General features: G+C 32.0%; 1 protein-coding gene across 1 annotated transcript in view; it reads right to left on the bottom strand.

Moving 5' to 3' along the window:
• The window catches only part of LOC114334564 (venom carboxylesterase-6), a 675,899-nt gene extending 657,977 nt beyond the window's left edge, over positions 1-17,922 (bottom strand). Inside the window, exons 1-2 of the mRNA XM_050643822.1 lie at positions 17,842-17,922; positions 10,830-10,973 (exon numbers count right to left, since the gene is read on the bottom strand). Of these exons, the coding sequence (XP_050499779.1) occupies positions 10,830-10,973; positions 17,842-17,907 (210 nt within the window). The 5' untranslated portion in view covers positions 17,908-17,922. The remainder of the gene's footprint in view (positions 1-10,829; positions 10,974-17,841) is intronic.
• Between the last annotated feature and the right edge of the window lie 1,253 nt (positions 17,923-19,175).

A 19,175-nucleotide genomic window follows, 5' to 3' on the forward strand; every position in this document is an offset into this window, starting at 1 on the left:
TCAACCCCTAGCGCAAAGCTCACCCCCGAAAAAATGACGAAAATTGAAAATTCAACCCCAAGGAATTAATTGCTAATTTATTGCTAATTTATTACGAAAAGAAAAAATTTATTGCTGTAGCCATTTCCGAGAAACAGTGGGTGCTGTTAGCTTTACGGTAAAGCTAGCAGCACCCAACCTATATCTCGACAATGAAAGAGCGTAAAGAACCCATTTTAACGGCATATTTTATTGCTAATTAATTGCTCTTTATTGGCATATTAACCAATCCCGAAAAACTACCCCATCATCCCCTAGTGCAAAACTCACCCCCGAAAAATTATTAAAATCGAAAAATCAACCCCAAGGAATTAATTGCTAATTTATTGCTAATTTATCACGGAAAGAAAACATTTATTGCTGTAGCCGTTTCCGAGAAACAGTGGGTGCTGCTACCTTTACGGTAAAGCTAGCAGCACCCACCCTATATCTCGACAATAAAAAGGAATACAGGGCCCACTTTAACGGCATATTTTATTGCTAATTAATTGCTCTTGATTGATATATCAACCAATCCCTAAAAACTACCCATCATCCCCTAGCGCAAAACTCACCCCCGAAAAAATGATGAAAATTGAAAATTCAACCCCAAGGAATTAATTGCTAATTTATTAGTAATTTATTACGAAAAGAAAAAAATTATTGCTGTAGCCATTTCCGAGAAACAGTGGGTGCTGTTAGCTTTACGGTAAAGCTAGCAGCACCTAACCTATATCTCGGCAATGAAAAGGACTACAGGGCCCATTTTAACGGCATATTATATTGCTAATTAATTGCTCTTGATTGGTATATTAAGCAATCCCGAAAAGCTACCCCATCATCCCCTAGGCAAAAATTACCCCCGAAAAAATGATGAAATTAGAAAATTCAACCCCAAGGAATTAATTGCTCATCTATTACGGAAAGAAAAAAATTATTGCTATAGTCGTTTCCGAGAAACAGTGGGTGCTGCTAGCTTTAAGGTAAAGCTAGCAGCACCCAAGCTATATCTCGGCAAGGAAAAGGGTACAAGACTCATGACTCATCTTAGCGGCATATTTTATTGCTAATTAATTGCTCTTGATTGGTACATTAACCACTCCCGAACAACTACCCTATTATTCCCTAGCACAAAACTCACCCCCGAAAAAATGATGAAACTAGAAAATTCAACCCCACGGAATTAGTTGCTAAGTTATTACGGAAAGAAAAAATGTATTGCTGTATCCGTTTCCAAGAAGCAATAGTTATGCTAACTTTACGGTAAATTTAACAATCATAGGTATATCTCGACAATGATAAGGACTATTTTAGGGCCCATCTTAGCAGCATATATTATTAGTAAAAGTACCCTATTAATCCTCACCCTAGCAAAAAACTCACTCCAAAAGTCGAGATATCGGTCAAAAACTACAAAGCCTGAAAAGTGAAATGCGAGGAATTAATTACTAATAATTTATTTCTGAAGTTTTATGCCAAGAAACAATTTATTGTTGCAAGTGTTTACTGTTTACATAATAGTATTAAATAGTAGGTATATTATAAAATTAATAATAATGACAACTAATAAAAATAATGACAAATATTTTTATTATAGATGATTGGTGATTACTAACTCAGTAGTATTAACGTATTCTCAGGTCTCGCTGACTACTGATACTGCATATACAGTTAAGTCCGCGAGTCTTTACCCGTGCGTCATTAATACCTGGTGAGATAAAACACATACTTTTTATTAAGCATCATTCTCTTCCACGCATGAAATTAATGACAAACCAGCTGCTGTCTGTTATTAAGTTAAAATACATGTTATTTTTATGAACCATTTAGACTCAGTGCATTGAAAAGAAATAGATACAAAGAAAGACAATTGGGGATGTCTTCACATATTTTAAGTACAATTTATGACGTTTTGGTTTGTTTACTTTTGTGGCTGTCAGTTTGTTGAATTTTTTGCTGTTATTTTGTCGAATTTTTGCATTTTGAAGTTTTTTATAGTATATAAACAGTTGTTTTCACAACTAATTTTATATTGGAGTTAGAAATTTTGTAATAAGTTTATGTTATTTTACGATAAATTTTGACAACGTACAAAGCTAACCTCATTGTTGACACAGTTGAATGATTGTGTTTAAGGTACCGCCAAAGTGAATAAAATAGCAAAAAGAAAATAAATATGTTATTGAATTCTTTTATAAATTGTTTATTTATTTATTAGTCAATGATAATAAAATAATTTATTAAGCTACTTCAAATGTAGTTGTAATTATTCACCAAAATTTTAAAGCAAAATTTAAATTTGATATTCTATTTATTTGATAACGTCAAATTTTATACCATAACCCGTGATCGGAATAATATCCACTTGCCGTTGCGTTTAGTAAATTTCCGACTTATTTCGTATGCTTTAAAATGATGACGCACGGTTAAAGGTGAATAATTCAATTTATTGCTCTACCCTTTTCAAAAAAAAAACAAAAAATATTTTAGCTTCATACTTGCTACAAGGTACTTATTAACCTTCTACCGATTGTTTCTCGGAAGGAGGGGAATTGATAAAAGGCATAGAACTATAACAATACATTATACATTATCAATGAAAAAAGCATGTGTGTAATGAACTCAAAAAAACTTTACTGTCCAAAAAATGGTAATAGGCACGTATAGTATACCTCGTCCAATGCTATTTTATAGTAAATATCGATTTTTAATCAATAAATATCCAAACTTGAAATCAGTGTTTTTAAAAATAAAATTTTAATGATCATATCATAATTCACGGACGTGCCGTTAACTAAATAATTAGACTCCCACGTTCATGGGATCATTATTCATTATACATAAGCAAATTACATTGAATGTGCCTTGTAATCAAAATAATAAGGTATAAATACGTTTGGGAAATATTTCGGTAGATATTATGTAGTTTGATTTATTACTGATTTATTAAGCTCAGCTGTTTATTTCAGTTTTGATAATCAACCTATAAAAATACAAGAATAAAGAAAGAAATAAAGACAAGAATACCAAAATGCTCCCTAAATAAAACTCAACGGAATCAGAGAGGTAGGTACTGTAGAGGAGGAATGTAGAGAATTAATAAAAACAAAAATAACGGAATCCTCAGAAGAAACTGTCGTGAAAGCCAAAAGGCAAAGAAAAGTGGAATGGTATGATGATGAATTCAGAATTGCAGTACAGGAAAAAAAGCAAGCTAGGCTTAACCAACTTCAAAGAAAGACAAGAAATGTCAGAGAAATTTATAACGAAAAACGAAACGAGAATACAAGCGACTAGAATATGCAGAAGAAAAAAAAGAGAGGCTTTGAAAAAACAAGTACAGGAAATCCTAGAGCTTAACAACAGACACGAAAGCAGAAAATTCTACAAAAGAATAAAAGAAAGCACACAGTCATTTCTATGAAAGAATACTTCGAGGAAAACCAAATGCAGACAATGAAAATGATCAAAACGAGACAATATAATACGGCGGAGCAGCAAATTGAAAATCCGAGCTATGAAGAAGTACTTCAAGTAGTAAAGAAACTAAAAAACAATAAAGCGCAAGGAACAGACGGAATTCTTTTTCTTCTTCTTCTTCCTACTTTATAAATAGGCTCAATGTCTGTTTTACTTCGGTTTTTAGCTTCAATTAACGTTGTCTGACCATCTTTTCCTTGGTCGTCCCAATGATCTTGTTCCATTTGGCAATTTGTCTCTTGCTATTTTTACTATTCTATTTTCTGTCATTCTTCCTATGTGTTGATCCCATTATATTTTTCTTCTTTTGATCCACACGTTTATTTCTTGTATACCACATCTCGCTCGCATTTCTTCACTTCTTACTCTGTCTTTTAGAATATTTTGTTATTTTTCGTTTATAGGTCGTTAATAAGACTTTCATTTCTGCTGTTTCCTGCAGTCTTTGTGTTTTTACCGTATCTGCTCTTGTTTCCGCTGTGCACGTCATTATCGGTCTTATTGGTGATTTATATATCCTGGTATTTGTTTACGTTGTGAGGCATTTGTTTCTCCAGATTGTGTTGTTGGGACATCCTGCTGCTGTGTTTGCCATGTTCACTTGTTTTTGTATTTATTCTTCCTCTTTTCCGTAGCTTGACCGTTTTATTCCCAAGTATTCCGTTTCCATCGCTTGTTCTATTATTTTGTTATTTACGACCAGTTTACATCGTCTTGGTTCCGCTGATATCACTATCGATTTACTTTTCTCTGTTGAGATCACCATGTTGTATATGAGCGCCGTGTCTTCGAATTATTTAATTAATCTTTGTAGGTTGTCTTCATTTTTGGCTGTTATTATGGCGTCGTCTGCCTAGAATTTATTTCCTTTTCTCCCATTCTGCATCCTCTTCTTTTTTAACTTTTTTTTTTCATCCATTATCAGATTAAATATTAATGGGCTCAGCGAATCTCGTTGTGCAATGCCAGTTTAATACTTGATAGGTTGCGTTAGTTTTAATTTACATCTTATGGGCTATTTCACGAATATACGACTGCCTTGGATTATCGCGACAACGAATATTTTAGTGTGCAACATAAGAAGTGCGAAAGCAAATGGCTCTAATAATTATTCCAATAAACAACAATGGATTTTGCAATTTACTTTCGTTCTTCATAATTTGCACAGTAAAATATTCGTTTTCGAGATAATCCACGACAGTCGTATGTTCGTGGAATAGGGTATGCCATCGCTTTGATATCTTCATATATTATAGTCTCAATGGTTTTTACTAAATCCAGTGATATTCCCTTTTCATAAAATAAATGTGTCGCGTTCCGAATTCTCACTCTATCAATCGCTTTCTCCAAATCTATCAGCCGCATATATGCTGATTTATTATATTCCAGCGACTTCTCTTTTATTTGTCATTACAAAAACTGCATGCGTGCATCATGATCTTCCTGTCCGAAATCCTTGCTGTTCCTGTTGGAGAGTTATTCGCTCGTTTATCTTTGTCGCTATAATTCTTGTTGTCAATTTGAGTGCTGTACTTAAAAGATTTATTGCTCGTGAATTATTGGGGTCTTTCTTATCTCCTTTCTTGAAGAACCTCAGCATGATCGCTTTTCTCCATTCATCTTGTATTCTGTTCGTGGTGATTATTTTATAAATAAGAGGTTGCAGTTTTTGTACACCACCATATTTTAAGAGTTCATTAGGTATTTGATAATATTTTTGGCGTTTCTGGTAAAGATTTTTCGTTTTCTTTTTTAAACATTTCTGTAGGAAGGCCACCCATGTATCGATCCTCATTTAAGTGTTCTATTTCAACTAGTTCTTTCATTTCGCTTCTTTATTGTCTTATGAAGCGCCTTACTTGTTTCTGTTGTCAATAGAAATCCATCTCCAGTCCTTTTGTGAATCTTTCCCAGTAATCTGTTATTGTTTTTATTACCAATTGATGAGTTTCAGTTCTTACTCTTTTATAGTTTTTATATGATTCATTCGTTTTTCTGACATATATTTTAGGAAAGCTTTCTTTTTTTGGTAAAAATTTTATTTAACCTCTAGTGTAAACCATGGTGTTTTCGTTGACCACTTTTCGTTTTTGTTTATTATTTTCATTCCAGGGGCTTCTCCGGTAGCGTCCAGGATATTTACAGAATTGACAGGACGGAATTTTGACAGAATTATTAAAAAAAATTAGCAATAAAATATGTCGCCAAGATGGGCCCTGTCCCCTTTTCCTTGCCGAGATATAGCTTTTACCATTTCTCGGAAACGGCTACAGCAATACATTTTTTCGTCCCGTAGTAAATTAGCAATAAATTAGCAATTAATTCCTTGGGGTTAAATTTTTGATTTTCATCATTTTTCGGGGGTGAATATTGCGCTAGGGGATGATGGGGTAGTTTTTCGGAATTGGTTAATATATCAAACAACAGCAATTAATTAGCAATAAAATATGCCGTTAAAATGGGCCCTGTACTCCTTTTCATTGTCGAGATATAGGGTGGGTGCTGCTAGTTTTACCGTAAAGCTAGCAGCACCCACTGTTTCTCGGAAACTGCTACAGCAATAAATTTTTTATTTTCGTAATAAATTAGCAATTCATTTTTTCGGGGGTGAGTTTTGTGCTAGGGGATGATGGGGTAGTTTTTCGGGATTATTTAATATATCAATCAAGAGCAATTAATTAGCAATAAAATATGCCGTTAAAATGGGCCCTGTACTCCTTTTCATTGTCGAGATATAGGGTGGGTGCTGCTAGCTTTACCGTAAAGCTAGCAGCTCCCACTCTTTCTCGGAAACGGCTACAGTAATAAATTTGTTCTTTTCGTAATAAATTAGCAATAAATTAATAATTAATTACTTGGAGTTGAATTTTCTATTTTCGTCATTTTTTTGGGGGTGAGTTTTGCGCTAGGGGATGATGGGGTAGATTTTCGGGATTGGTTAATATATCAATCAAGAGCAATTAATTAGCAATAGAATATGCCGTTAAAGTGGGCCCTGTACTTCTTTTCATTGTCGAGATATAGGGTGAAACCTTTTCTCGGAAACGGCTACAGCAATAAATTTTTCTTTTCGTAATAAATTAGCAATAAATTAGCAATTAATTCCTTGGGGTTAAATTTTCGATCTTTATCATTTTTCGGGGTGAATATTGCGCTAGGGAATGATGGGGTAGTTTTTCGAAATTGGTTAATATATCAATCAACAGCAATTAATTAGCAATAAAATTTGCTGTTAAAATGGGTCCTGTACTCCTTTTCATTGTGGAGATATAGGGTGAAACCATTTCTCGGAAACGGTTACAGCAATAAATTTTTCTTTTCGTAATAAATTAGCAATAAATTAGCAATTAATTCCTTGGGGTTAAATTTTCGATCTTTATCATTTTTCGGGGTGAATATTGCGCTAGGGGATGATGGGGTAGTTTTTCGGAATTGGTTAATATATCAATCAACAGCAATTAATTAGCAATAAAATATGCCGTTAAAATGGGCCCTGTACTCCTTTTCATTGTCGAGATAAAGGGTGGGTGCTGCTAGCTTTACCGTAAAGCTAGCAGCACCCACTGTTTCTCGGAAACGGCTACAAAATAAAAAATTTTTTTCGTAATAAATTAGCAATAAAGTAGCAATTAATTCCTTGGGGTTGAATTTTCGATTTTCATCATTTTTTCGGGGGTGAGTATTGTACTAGGGGATGATGGGGTAATTACTTGGGGTTGAATTTTCTATTTTCATCATTTTTTCGGGGGTGAGTTTTGCGCTAGGCGATGATGGGGTAGATTTTCGGGATTGGTTAATATATCAATCAAGAGCAGTTAATTGGCAATAAAATATGCCGTTAAAATGGGCCATGTACTCCTTTTCATTGTCTAGCTAGAGGCTGGGTGCTGCTAGCTTTACCGTAAAGCTAGCAGTACCCACTGTTCCCACTGTTTCTCGGAAACGGCTAGAGCAATAAATTTTTTCTTTTCGTAATAAATTAGCAATAAATTAATAATTAATTACTTGGGGTTGAATTTTCTATTTTCGTCATTTTTTCGGGGGTGAGTTTTGCGCTAGGGGTTGACGGGGTAGATTTTTGGGATTGGTTAATATATCAATCAAGAGCAATTAATTAGCAATAAAATATGCTGTTAAAATGGGCCCTGTACTCCTTTTCATTGTCGAGATATAGGGTGGGTGCTGCTAGCTTTACCGTAAAGATAGCAGCACCCACTGTTTCTCGGAAACGGCTACAGCAATAAATTTTTTCTTTCTGTAATAAATTAGCAATAAATTATAGTCTTAGTCAGAATTCAGTCTTATAAAATGGTGCTGCTAACTTTACCGACATTGAAAATGCGTAAGGAGTAGGTAACGTACATCGTTTAAAGCACTAGATGATGACGAAATTTGTTTTTATAAATACTTCAGAATGTTTCGGGATAAGTTTTATGTACCTACCATGTTTTTTTCAAAATTCAAACTGAAGAGATCATCTTGCCAAGTATTCAATTAATTAACGACCGGTGATGTATTTTCCGCATTTGCAAACTAGAAATGTGCAGGAATGGACAGGAACAACACAGACCGTCACGTCAAACTATAACTATTGTTTCAGGTAAACGTTGACGGTCTGAGAGCGGGACATTCCGTGACGGTGACGACATAATATGAGAACATCGTGGCTTGAAATACACTACAGCAGGGCTTCCCAAACTTATTCGTACTGTGACGCCCTTGGGATTTTGCAATTTTTTTGCGACGCCCTTCAACCCAATTCCCAATAATACTTACTAATTTTAGTACTAGCCTAGTAACAAGTTATAGCTATAACAAAACACTATTTGAACGTTTATAGTATGGTATAACTAGACCCAAACCCAGACATCCAAAGTGAAAGTTATCCTCCAACACCAAATTGTTCTATATGGTCCACATAATGTTCAGAAAAAAGTCACACCATTTTAAGCGTCGGGTTTGGGGGGAGAGGGGGGAGAAATTGGTAAATTCGTAGCTTTTTTAAGTATTTCGTCAATATTTCTAAAATTATGCAGTTTAGCATGAACAACCTTCTATACAAAAATATTCTACATAAAATTTGAAATAAAAAGGCCCTTCTAAATAATCCTTCTAAAATGAACGGTTCAAAAGTTACGGAGATAGTATATTATAATTTGTCCAAAAAAATGCCTAACCCAGACATCCAAACTAAAAGTTTTCCTCCAACACAAAATTGTTCTATATGGTCTACATATTGTTCCGTAAAAAGTTACACCAATTTGAGCGTCCGATTTGGGGGGGGGAGACGGGGGAGAAGTTGCTAAATTAGTAGTTGTTTTATGTTTTTCGTCAATATTTCTAAAACTATGCTTTAGCGTAAATTATGTTCTATACTCAAATTTTCTACAAAAAATTTAAAACAAAAAAGGCTCTATACATAATTGTTATAAAATCAACGGTTCCAGAGTTACGGAGGGTGAAAAGTGAAGGTTTTCGATACTTTTTATATTTTTTGGGCAATTTATAATATCATTACTGATGAAAGAAATTTTTTTGTAAATAAAATTTGCTATTTCAGTGGCCGATGGTATGTTAGTGATAAGCCCTTGAAGAAACGTCAACCTCACCACCCAAAATCATCATCAATCTTCCAAATAATATAAAAAGTATCAAAAACCTCCACGTTTCACCCTCCGTAACTCTGGAACCGTTGATTTTATAACAGGAACCGTTGATTTTATAACAATTATGTATATGACCTTTTTTGTTTTAAATTTTATGTAGAACATTTTTGTATAGAACATTGTTTACGCTAAAGCATAGTTTTAGAGCTATTGACGAAAATCGTAAAAAAAACTACTAATTTACCGATTTTTGTCCCATCTGCCCCCCAAACCGGACTCTCAAAATGATGTAACTTTTTACTTAACAATATGTGGACCATATAGAACAATTTGGTGTTGGAGGAAATCTTTTACTTTGGATGTCTGGGTTAGGCGTTTTTTTCGACCAATTACACTATAGTACCTCCGTAACTTTGGAACCGTTCATTTTAGAAGGATTATGCATAGGACCTTTTTTAGTTCAAATTTAATGTAGAACATTTTTGTATAGAAGGTTATGCTATTATATGCTAAACCTCATAGTTCTAGAAATATTGACGAAAAACGTAAAAAACTACGAATTTACCGATTTCTCCCCCCTCTCCCCCCAAATCCGACGCTCAAAATGGTGTGACTTTTTTCTGAACAATATGTGGACCATATAGAACAATTTGGTGTTGGAGGATAACTTTCACTTTGGATGTCTGGGTTATGCCATTATTTGGATCAATTTTATCATACTATTATAATATTTAGTAGAAATTAAGAATGAAATCAAAACATAGGCACAAAAATAAAAAGTAATATTTATTTATGTAACTGGCTGGTTAATATGAGGGATGTGCTTGCTTTTTTGAGCACAGCTTTTGAAACCGGGGCTCCAGTTTGGAAACTGCCACTCTCATTTCTTTTTCTACGTTTATATTTGACCTGTACTTGTTTTTAATTACTGCAACTGCAGAAAAGCCCGTTTCGCACAAGTACGAAGTCACAAATGGTAATAAAACTTTTAATGCAGCAGTGCTGATGGCATGATATTCATGAGAAACTAAGCTCCAAAATTCAAACAGTTTGTCCTTGTCGTATTGAAGCTTTCGGCTGGAATCACAGGACAATTCTGTCAGTTGTTCTTCTTCCTCTGTTGTGGAAAGTGTCGATGGTGTGGATGACTGAAACGGGTTTCTGACACAGTCATATTGCTCCAGATCTTCGGGAACTATTTATCAAAGTGTTCGCTCAATGAACATGTGTTGTGTAAACATATTTTTTAAAGAATGATAGAGTATATCTATCGATTTTTCTTGTAGAATACCTTGTAAAGCAGGGAAACAGACAATTTCTTGATTTTCTAATTTTTTCTTTCATAAAAACAACTTCTTCGGAAACCCAGTAATTTTATCTGCCAATTGCAATTTGTTAAATATGTCACAGAGGTATGCTAACTGCATTATAAACTCTGAATTAATAAAGTTTTGTGCATTTCAAGGGTCTATCGACTGTTATATTTTTTATTTGATTTAATTATTAATACATATTTTATATTTTATACTCATTTAAAATCAAATAAATATAGTTGCTGTATTAAAAGTCCGCGCTGACAGGCGACGCCCCTGGGATAATGCCGCGACGCCCCAGGGCGTCGCGACGCACAGTTTGGGAAGCCATGCACTACAGAATATTTTGACGGGACGTTGACGTTCCTTAAAATGCGAATCGACCTTTATTAGTCCATAAACAAAATCTTACCTTGAATCTTAAATCGCCAACCGGAGCTTTTCCATACGGTATTTGCTGAAATGCGTAAAATGGAACTCCAGTTTTTCTCATGGAATACTCCATTCGCCCACGTACTGGTCCATTTAAAGTGTTTACTATTAGATCCTCTGCCCTCTAAAAATGTAAGCAGATATTATATATTATATTTAAACTCTTATTACAAATAATATACCGGGTGTCCACTTATATTTTCCCCCATTTCAACTGCCTACAACTTCTAAACGGCTTAAGATAGAAATATGCGGTTTTCGCTGAAATGTTATACTTTAGTAAAAGTTTTGTCTGAATGGATTGAGTTTTTATATCGCTTTCAATTACGAAAAAAAAATGGCGGATTTTTGAAAAAACTTTGTTGACTTTTTTTTAATAGAACACCCAGTATATTTTTCAGTAAATTGAAAGAACGGTCATTCACCTATCCAGCGATATAAAGTTTTTTAAAATCGGTTGTCAAATGACTGAGTAATTAGTTTTTAAAATGAGAGGTGCAACGTGGATATCACATAACTAAATAACATAACTAAGCAAATTGATATTATGGTATTACATATTATAGACGCAAAAATTTTGGTGGCTACTAAAATGACTATAAAACCGTATAAACCTTCCCTGAACTTCTACAACATCAAAATTAGCCAAATCGGTCTATAGACCGGCCTAGTTAGACTCAAAAATAGGAGTGAGGCTACAATAATTACCATCAAGTTGAAAATTGGCAGGATTGTTCAAAATACCATCATAAATGAAATCTAAAAAGTCCTCATAAATCCGACCTCAGCTAAAAAATTTACGCGGGGTCAAAAGTCACCAAATATGGTTTTTAGCGATTTTCAGCGAAACGGTAAGTTTTATCGTAAAATTAGTTCTAACAAAAAATGTAGATTGAATAATTATCTATAAAAAATGTCTTAATAATTTTTTTCCTAAGAGGCACTGTTTTTGAGATACAACGATTCAAAGAGTTGAAAGACTTCTAATCGTCATAATATATGTATTAGTACACCAGGTGTATACATCACTGAAGCTCTAATACAAGTAAACATAATATTCTACGGTCAACTTAACTTATATTACACATAATAATATAAGATTATAAATATGATAATGGTTCTACTATACAGCTTGCGGTCTACCGAAGGATGCAATGTATAAGCTGTATTATATTACAGTGCCAACAAAAAAATCTTTACAAAGTGAATGTAAGGCAAAAATAATAAGAATTATTTGAATTTTACGGCTTAATCCCAAAAACATACACAACAAAATACAACAAATGACAAAGTATTAACTTATAATAATTCTTTTTATTTATGCGCCTTAGTTCAATTTGCAAAGATGGGTTTTGTCGGAATAAATACGTTCGTCAGCTAATCTAATCACCCTATCTATTCTCTTCTCAGAAGGGTTTGAACATAATAATGAAAGACGACTTTCTAGGCAAAATGTTTATTGCTAAGTACTAATAAATACTTATGCAAATTACACCGTAATTTTCCTGGGTGGGGAAATCCTTCAGGTAGATGACACCCTCGAGGTATTAATTAATTAGTCTTGAGTACTACTCCGGAGTGAAAATACGTGTTAAACCTATATTTTTTTTATCGTATATTTCGTGTTATTTCATTGTTATAACAAAAATGTCAGAATATTGTTTAATTTGCGCTAAAATTTTAACTGAAGGTGAAATTGTTACCGTTGAACGTGGTATAAAAACATTAGTCAATGCAAGTACTGAAAGAGCTGATGGATTTTTAGAATTTCTTAAACAGCAGAAATCTGTGACCATATATGTGGTGTCGTAAAAGTTATACTCGAAAGTGTTCTATTGCTGCAGCTATTAAAAAGACAATATGAAAAACAAGAAGCCAGTACATCGACCAAAAGTCCTCCTCTTACTAAAGCACGTGTAAGTGAACCAGCTTTTTTTTTAAAAAACAATGCTTATTTTGCGGCCAGGAATGTAATGAAGAGCGTGAAAAAAACTCAGGATGAACAAGAAGAAGAAGAAGAAGAACAAGAAGAAGAAGAAGAAGAACTAGAAGATGAAGAAGAGGAAGAAGAACAATGAGAAGAAGAACAAGGGAAGCAGAAGTATTAGAAAATTATGAACCAGTTTGATAAATTTCCCTTTTTTTTTAATTTATACCGCTTTATATAAAGTTTTATCATTTTTAACCCTTGCCAATATCAATTATTAAATAGCTTTAAATTAAACAGAATCATAACAGATCCGTGGAATAGGCCTACTGGGGAAACCACGTTAAAAAAAACGCGCTAAGTACACTACCTCAAAGGTGGTGTGGAAACGTGTGCGCATATTATGTCGATTACCACTTTTTGAATCGTTATATCTCAAAAACGGTGGCTCCCAGGAAAAAAAGTAATAAGACATTTTTTATAGATAATTATCTAATCTACATTTTTTGTTAGAACTAACTTTACGATAAAACTTACCGTTTCGCTGAAAATCGCTAAAAACTATATTTGGTGACCTTTGACCCCGCGTAAAATTTTTAGCAGGGGTCGTATTTATGAGGACTTTTTAGTTCATTTTTAACAATCCTGCCAATTTTCAGCTTGATGGTAATTTTTGTAGCCTCGGATGCGTAAGTTGACCGGAGTACTAGCCATTCTCGAGTTTTAGCGAGACATACGAACAGCAATTGATTTTTATATCTAAGATTGGTATTGGAATTGATTTTTATATAAAATGTTCAAAAATCAAATTTTGTGCAAAAATGCGAAAAATCAATTTTGATGCTTTTTCATATTTACATCGGTCGCTGTAAACATTTCATTTTGAAAATTTTACTGTGTCATCTTTGAAGAATTTTGATAAGAATGACATTTGTCCCAGATTTTTAGACAAATTAAAAGAGAAGTTGTTAATTTTTAAACAATTTGTCGTCAGATTTTGTTAGTTTCATGTTTACTTAAAAAAGTTGGGTGACAAACTTTTTAGTTTATAATTTTAATCAAAACATCATTAAAACATGTTATGAAGAAGTCATACAGTTATGAAGAAGTTTTCTGGAAAATTCCAAGTCAAAATATGCAACAGAAAAAAAGTTATATGACTTTATAAATACACAAGTTGCACTCTCCCAAAAAAATCCGCTTATTTCTCGAGATACTGACCATGATGTGGTGAATGGCTAATTTTAATCTTACTTTATGTTTTTGTTGAAAATGAAACTGAGGTTTATTTTGAATTTTAGATGGAGGAACAATATTAAAATCACAATTTTACCCTAAAATTAAAAAAATTAAATCGCATTTGTCTTAAAATTAAAAGTTGCACCATTTTTTCTAAAAAAAATTTTGTTCTTTGTGTTCTATATTTTAACATAATCTTGATTAAAAAGCTAAATTTCAAATTGTGTCACTCAACTTTTGCGCTTAAACTCTTTGCAATCTGCACCTTTTATTTTAAACAATTCATAGCTTTTATTATAATTAGACAGAAAGATTTAAACAGTCTCCATTAGTTCTTCAGAAAGGTAAGAAATATATACTATAAAAATTTCAGAAAAAATGTTAAAACAAAACAGCTTTTACGGGTTAAACGCAAAAAACGTGATTTATTTTATTTTATTTTTAGGGTAATATTGCGATTTTGGCAATGTTCCCCCACGTAAAATTCAAAATAAACCTAATTTTCGTTTACCAATCAAAACACCATCAAAACACCGTTTACCACCATCAAAAACGAATACATAAAAATGATCAAAATTAGTCATTTACCACACCGTGGTTAGTATCTCGTAAAATAAGCATTTTTTGGAGTGTGTCGCTCGTCTATAAAGTCACGTAACTTTTTTCCTATCGCATATTTGGACTTAAAATTTTCCAGAAAACTTCTTCATGAACTATGTTTTATTGCTGTGTTGGTTAGAATTATAAATTAAAAAGTTTGTCACTCAACTTTTTTAAGTAAACATGAAACTAATCAAATCTGACGACAAGATGTTTAAAAATTAACAACTTCTCTTTTGATTTGTTTAAATATTCTGGACGAATCTTATTGTTATCAGGGAATATAAGGAAATATTTACAGCGACCAAAGATACAGCGAGGTAAACTTTAAAAATCATCAAAATTGATTTTTGGAATTTTTGCATAAAATTTGATTTTTGAACATGTTCCACCAAATCTAGATATACTCTGGGCTAATTAGCAAAATTCATGGAAAAGTTATTTACCAGCAATTTTATTGCTGGAATCAAATTATAAGATCCTATATATTAATAATATAAGTATGCAAAGTCCGCAGATAGTGTGCTACTTTTTTTATAAACAAAATGGCGCCGACAAATCGTATTTTTTTCAATTATTGCTCTATAACTCCGAAGATTTTAACTTTACAACAAAAACACTCAAATAAAAATTCACCTCAATTAAATTCTGCATAGAGATATGTTTTTCACGATTTACTCCAACGAAAATTTTCCTCGGAAAATGCGGGTATTCCTAAAAAAACTCTAATTTTCAAATAAAGTTTTAGGTAAGTAATTATTAATCAATAATTAAATAACTTAGTGACACCAAAGCTTTCTTGGTATAGATTGTAATTCCAGAAGCCGGTGAAAATTAAACGAATATTTTAGCAACAATTCAATTGTTAATTAACAAATTACGATCGCAATAATAACCAAAATAATCATGATACATTGATCAAACTTATAAAGATTATAAAGATGAGATGCTTATTTAATATTTTATCGACAAAATATAAATTTTTCTTTTTTTGGCATAATCTTTAAATTTTGAAAAAAAAAATAGTTATAATACGCTGGTCTAATTAGTAAAGTACAAAGAAAGGTTATTTACTAGCAATTTTATTGCTGGAATCGAATTATAAGATCCCATATATTATTAATATAGGTATGCAAAGTCCGCTTATAGTGTGCTACTTTTTTTATAAACAAAATGGCGCCGACAAATCGTATTTTTTTCAATTATTGCTCTATAACTCCGAAGATTTTAACTTTACACCAAAAACACTCAAACAAAAATTCACCCGAATTTGACTCTGTATCTGCATGTTTTTCCCGATTTGCTCCGACGAAAATTTTCCTCGGAAAATGTGGGTTTTCCCAACAAAATCTCGAATTTTCAAATAAATTTTAAGGGGCCAGTAATTATTTATCAATAATTATATAGCTTGGTGAAATAAAAGCTTTCTTGTTATAGATTATAAATTCAGAAGCCGGTGAAAATGAAACGAATATTTTAGCAACAATTCAATTGTTAATTAACAATTTACAGTCGCAATAACAACCAAAATAATCATGAGACATTGATCAAACTTAGAAAAATTATAAAGGTGTGATGCCTATTTAATATTTTGTCGACAAAATATAAATTTTTCATTTTTTTGCATAATCTTTAAATGGTTAAAAAAAATTGTTATAAACAAATCAACATTTCTCAGAAATTGTTTATTATATTCTAATTTTAAAAAATACTTAAAATGCATATTTCATAGGTCTTGAAAATGAATGCTTTAAAAAAATTTTCCAACCATTTGCAAAAAAGTTATGAAACAGCAAAGTAAATATACGAATTCTCCGTTGTTTATAATTTGTTTTAATTGTTTCAAAGCTTAAAAGTGAGTCTATGGTACAACCTAATTACTCACAAAGAATGTCAAAAATTAGTGCAATGGTTATAATCAAAGATTAAAAATACTTTGTTTTGTAATTTTTAGCGCAAACGTAGGCCTGATACAGAGTCGGAGCTAAAATGTTCACTCGAAGCGACTGACACGCAGCATAACATTATTTATTAAAAGTGTACATCACGCGGCCGGCCGTCGCTCCGAGTGAAAATTTTAGCTACAGTACTGTGTTACTCTACTTTCGCGCGTGTAAATTACAAAAAAATATATTTATAATCTTTAATTAAAATATAACCATTAAACTTATAATCGATATTTTTTTGTAAATAATTAGCTTGTACCTTAAACTCACTTCTACGCTTTGAAAGAATTAAAAAAAATTATAAACACAGTAGTAATCGTATGTTTACTTTGCTGTTTCATAACTTTTTTACAAATGGCTGCAAAAATGTTTTAAAGCATTCATTTTCAAGATATTTGAAATGCGCATTTTAGCATTTTTTTTAATTATAATATAATAAAAACTTTCTGAGAAGCGTTAATTTGTTTATAACTATTTTTTTAACATTTAAAGATTATGCAAAAAAATAAAAAATTCATATTTTGTCGACAAAATGTTAAATAGGCATCTCATCTTTATAAGATTTCAAAGCTTGATCAGTGTATCATAATTATTTTGGTTATTATTGCGACCGTAAATTATTAATTAACAATTGAATTGTTGCTAAAATATTCGTTTCATTTTCATCAGCTTCTGGAACTATAATCTAAACCAATAAGGCTTTTAAGTCACCAAATTATTTAATTATTGGCAGATAATTACTTATCTAAAACTTTATTTGAAAATTAAAAATTTTGTTGGGAAAACCCGCATTTTTCGAGGAAAATTTTCGTCGGAGCAGATCGGGAAAAACGCGTCTCTATGCAGAATTTAATCACGGTGAATTTTTATTTGGGTGTTTTTGGTGTAAAGTTAAAATCTTTGGAGTTATAGAGCAATAATTGAAAAAAACACGATTTTCGTGCGCCATTTTGTTTATAAAAAAAGTAGCACACTATCTGAGGACTTTGCATACCTATATTATTAATATATAGGATCTTATAATTCGATTCCAGCAATAAAATTGCTGGTAAATAACTTTTCCCAAAAATGGCCTATTCTCCGATAAATCAGCCCAGACTAATAAAAATAAAGATCATTCACCAAAATTGGTCATTCACCTTAAAGTACGGACTAATGTAAGAAGAATACGAGGAAGCATTTGTCAAAATGATAATTGATTTCAGCTTTATATTATTCATATAGATTAATTAATTATTATGCACTTTTGTGGTATTTATACTTGCTTGTATTCGATTTACCATCGTCTGGATGTTTGTTCCATTGTTCTCTTGGGCCGTTGCTCCAGGTTCATTGTTAGGAATCATTATTTTGTCACAATTTTATTTATTCTGTAATCAGCTTGATTTAAATATCTGTTTGGTATCAAAACACTAGATTTATTTTTATCACTTCAACTCCATTAAGGCATAATCAGGAAAATTTATAGTAGTTGAACAGTAATTATTATTTAGTAGTGATAAGTGTTTTATATACATCCGTCCTCGATAAAGTATTATGGACTAGACTAAACCAGACCATATTATAAAAACGTGTTTTTTTTTTCTAAAAGTCCATTGGCATTGTTTTTAAAATTAATGACATATATTATTTAAAAATGGTTCTACAAGGGATTACCTGAATGAAACTGTTAGGGGAGTCAATAGGGTTTTTGCTTACGGAAAAAATCAAATAAGATAGAACTTTTTGAAATATCATTAAGAAATGTTTAATAAACAACATATCAAAAAGTTCTACTCCACGAGTGGATGCTTTATTTTTTATTAAATAAAAGAACTGCGAAATTAGGTGTTTCTTAAATACCTACGAAAATATAAATCCTAAAAAAATTTATTTGACCATTGAAAAATTCAGAAAATTTTACACAAAAAACCTTAAAATATAGATCTTTCTAAAATTAAATCTATAATTTCTATAATTTTTGAAGTGAAAACTTCTTTAGGGACGTTGTGCACTTTTTGGATAGGGGAAAAGCATTGAATTCGCGACCGTCATCGATTGCGACAGTCATCGCTTATGCTATATTATGTGTATGTATATATAAATTGTGTAGTGAGATTTAAACTTAAAATAAATTTAAACCATATTTTAAGATGGGGAAAAAGGATTTATTTCGCGACCGTCATCGCGACCGTCATCTCTTCGGCTAAATAAATTTGTACGTATATATATTATGTGTATGTATATATAAATTGTATAGAAGTATTTAAACTTAAAATAAATGTAAAACCTATTTTAAGATGGGAAAAAGGTTTTATTTGGCGACCGTCATCGCGACCGTCATTTCTTCGGCGAAATAAATTTTGTGCGTATGCATATTATGTGTATGTATACCTATATAAATTGTATAGAAATATTTAAATTTAGTATAAATGTTAAACCTATTTTTGGATGGGGAAAAAGGATTTTTTTGGCGACCATCATCGCGACCGTCATCTCTTCGGCGAAATAAATTTTGTACGTATATTTATTATGTGTATGTATATATAAATATGGAGAAGTATTTAAATTTAAAATAAATATTTTAGGATGGGGAAAAAGGATTGATTTCGCGACTGTCATAGCGACCGTCATC

This window comes from Diabrotica virgifera, chromosome 2 (assembly GCF_917563875.1).
Source record: "Diabrotica virgifera virgifera chromosome 2, PGI_DIABVI_V3a".
Classification (NCBI taxonomy): domain Eukaryota; kingdom Metazoa; phylum Arthropoda; class Insecta; order Coleoptera; family Chrysomelidae; genus Diabrotica; species Diabrotica virgifera.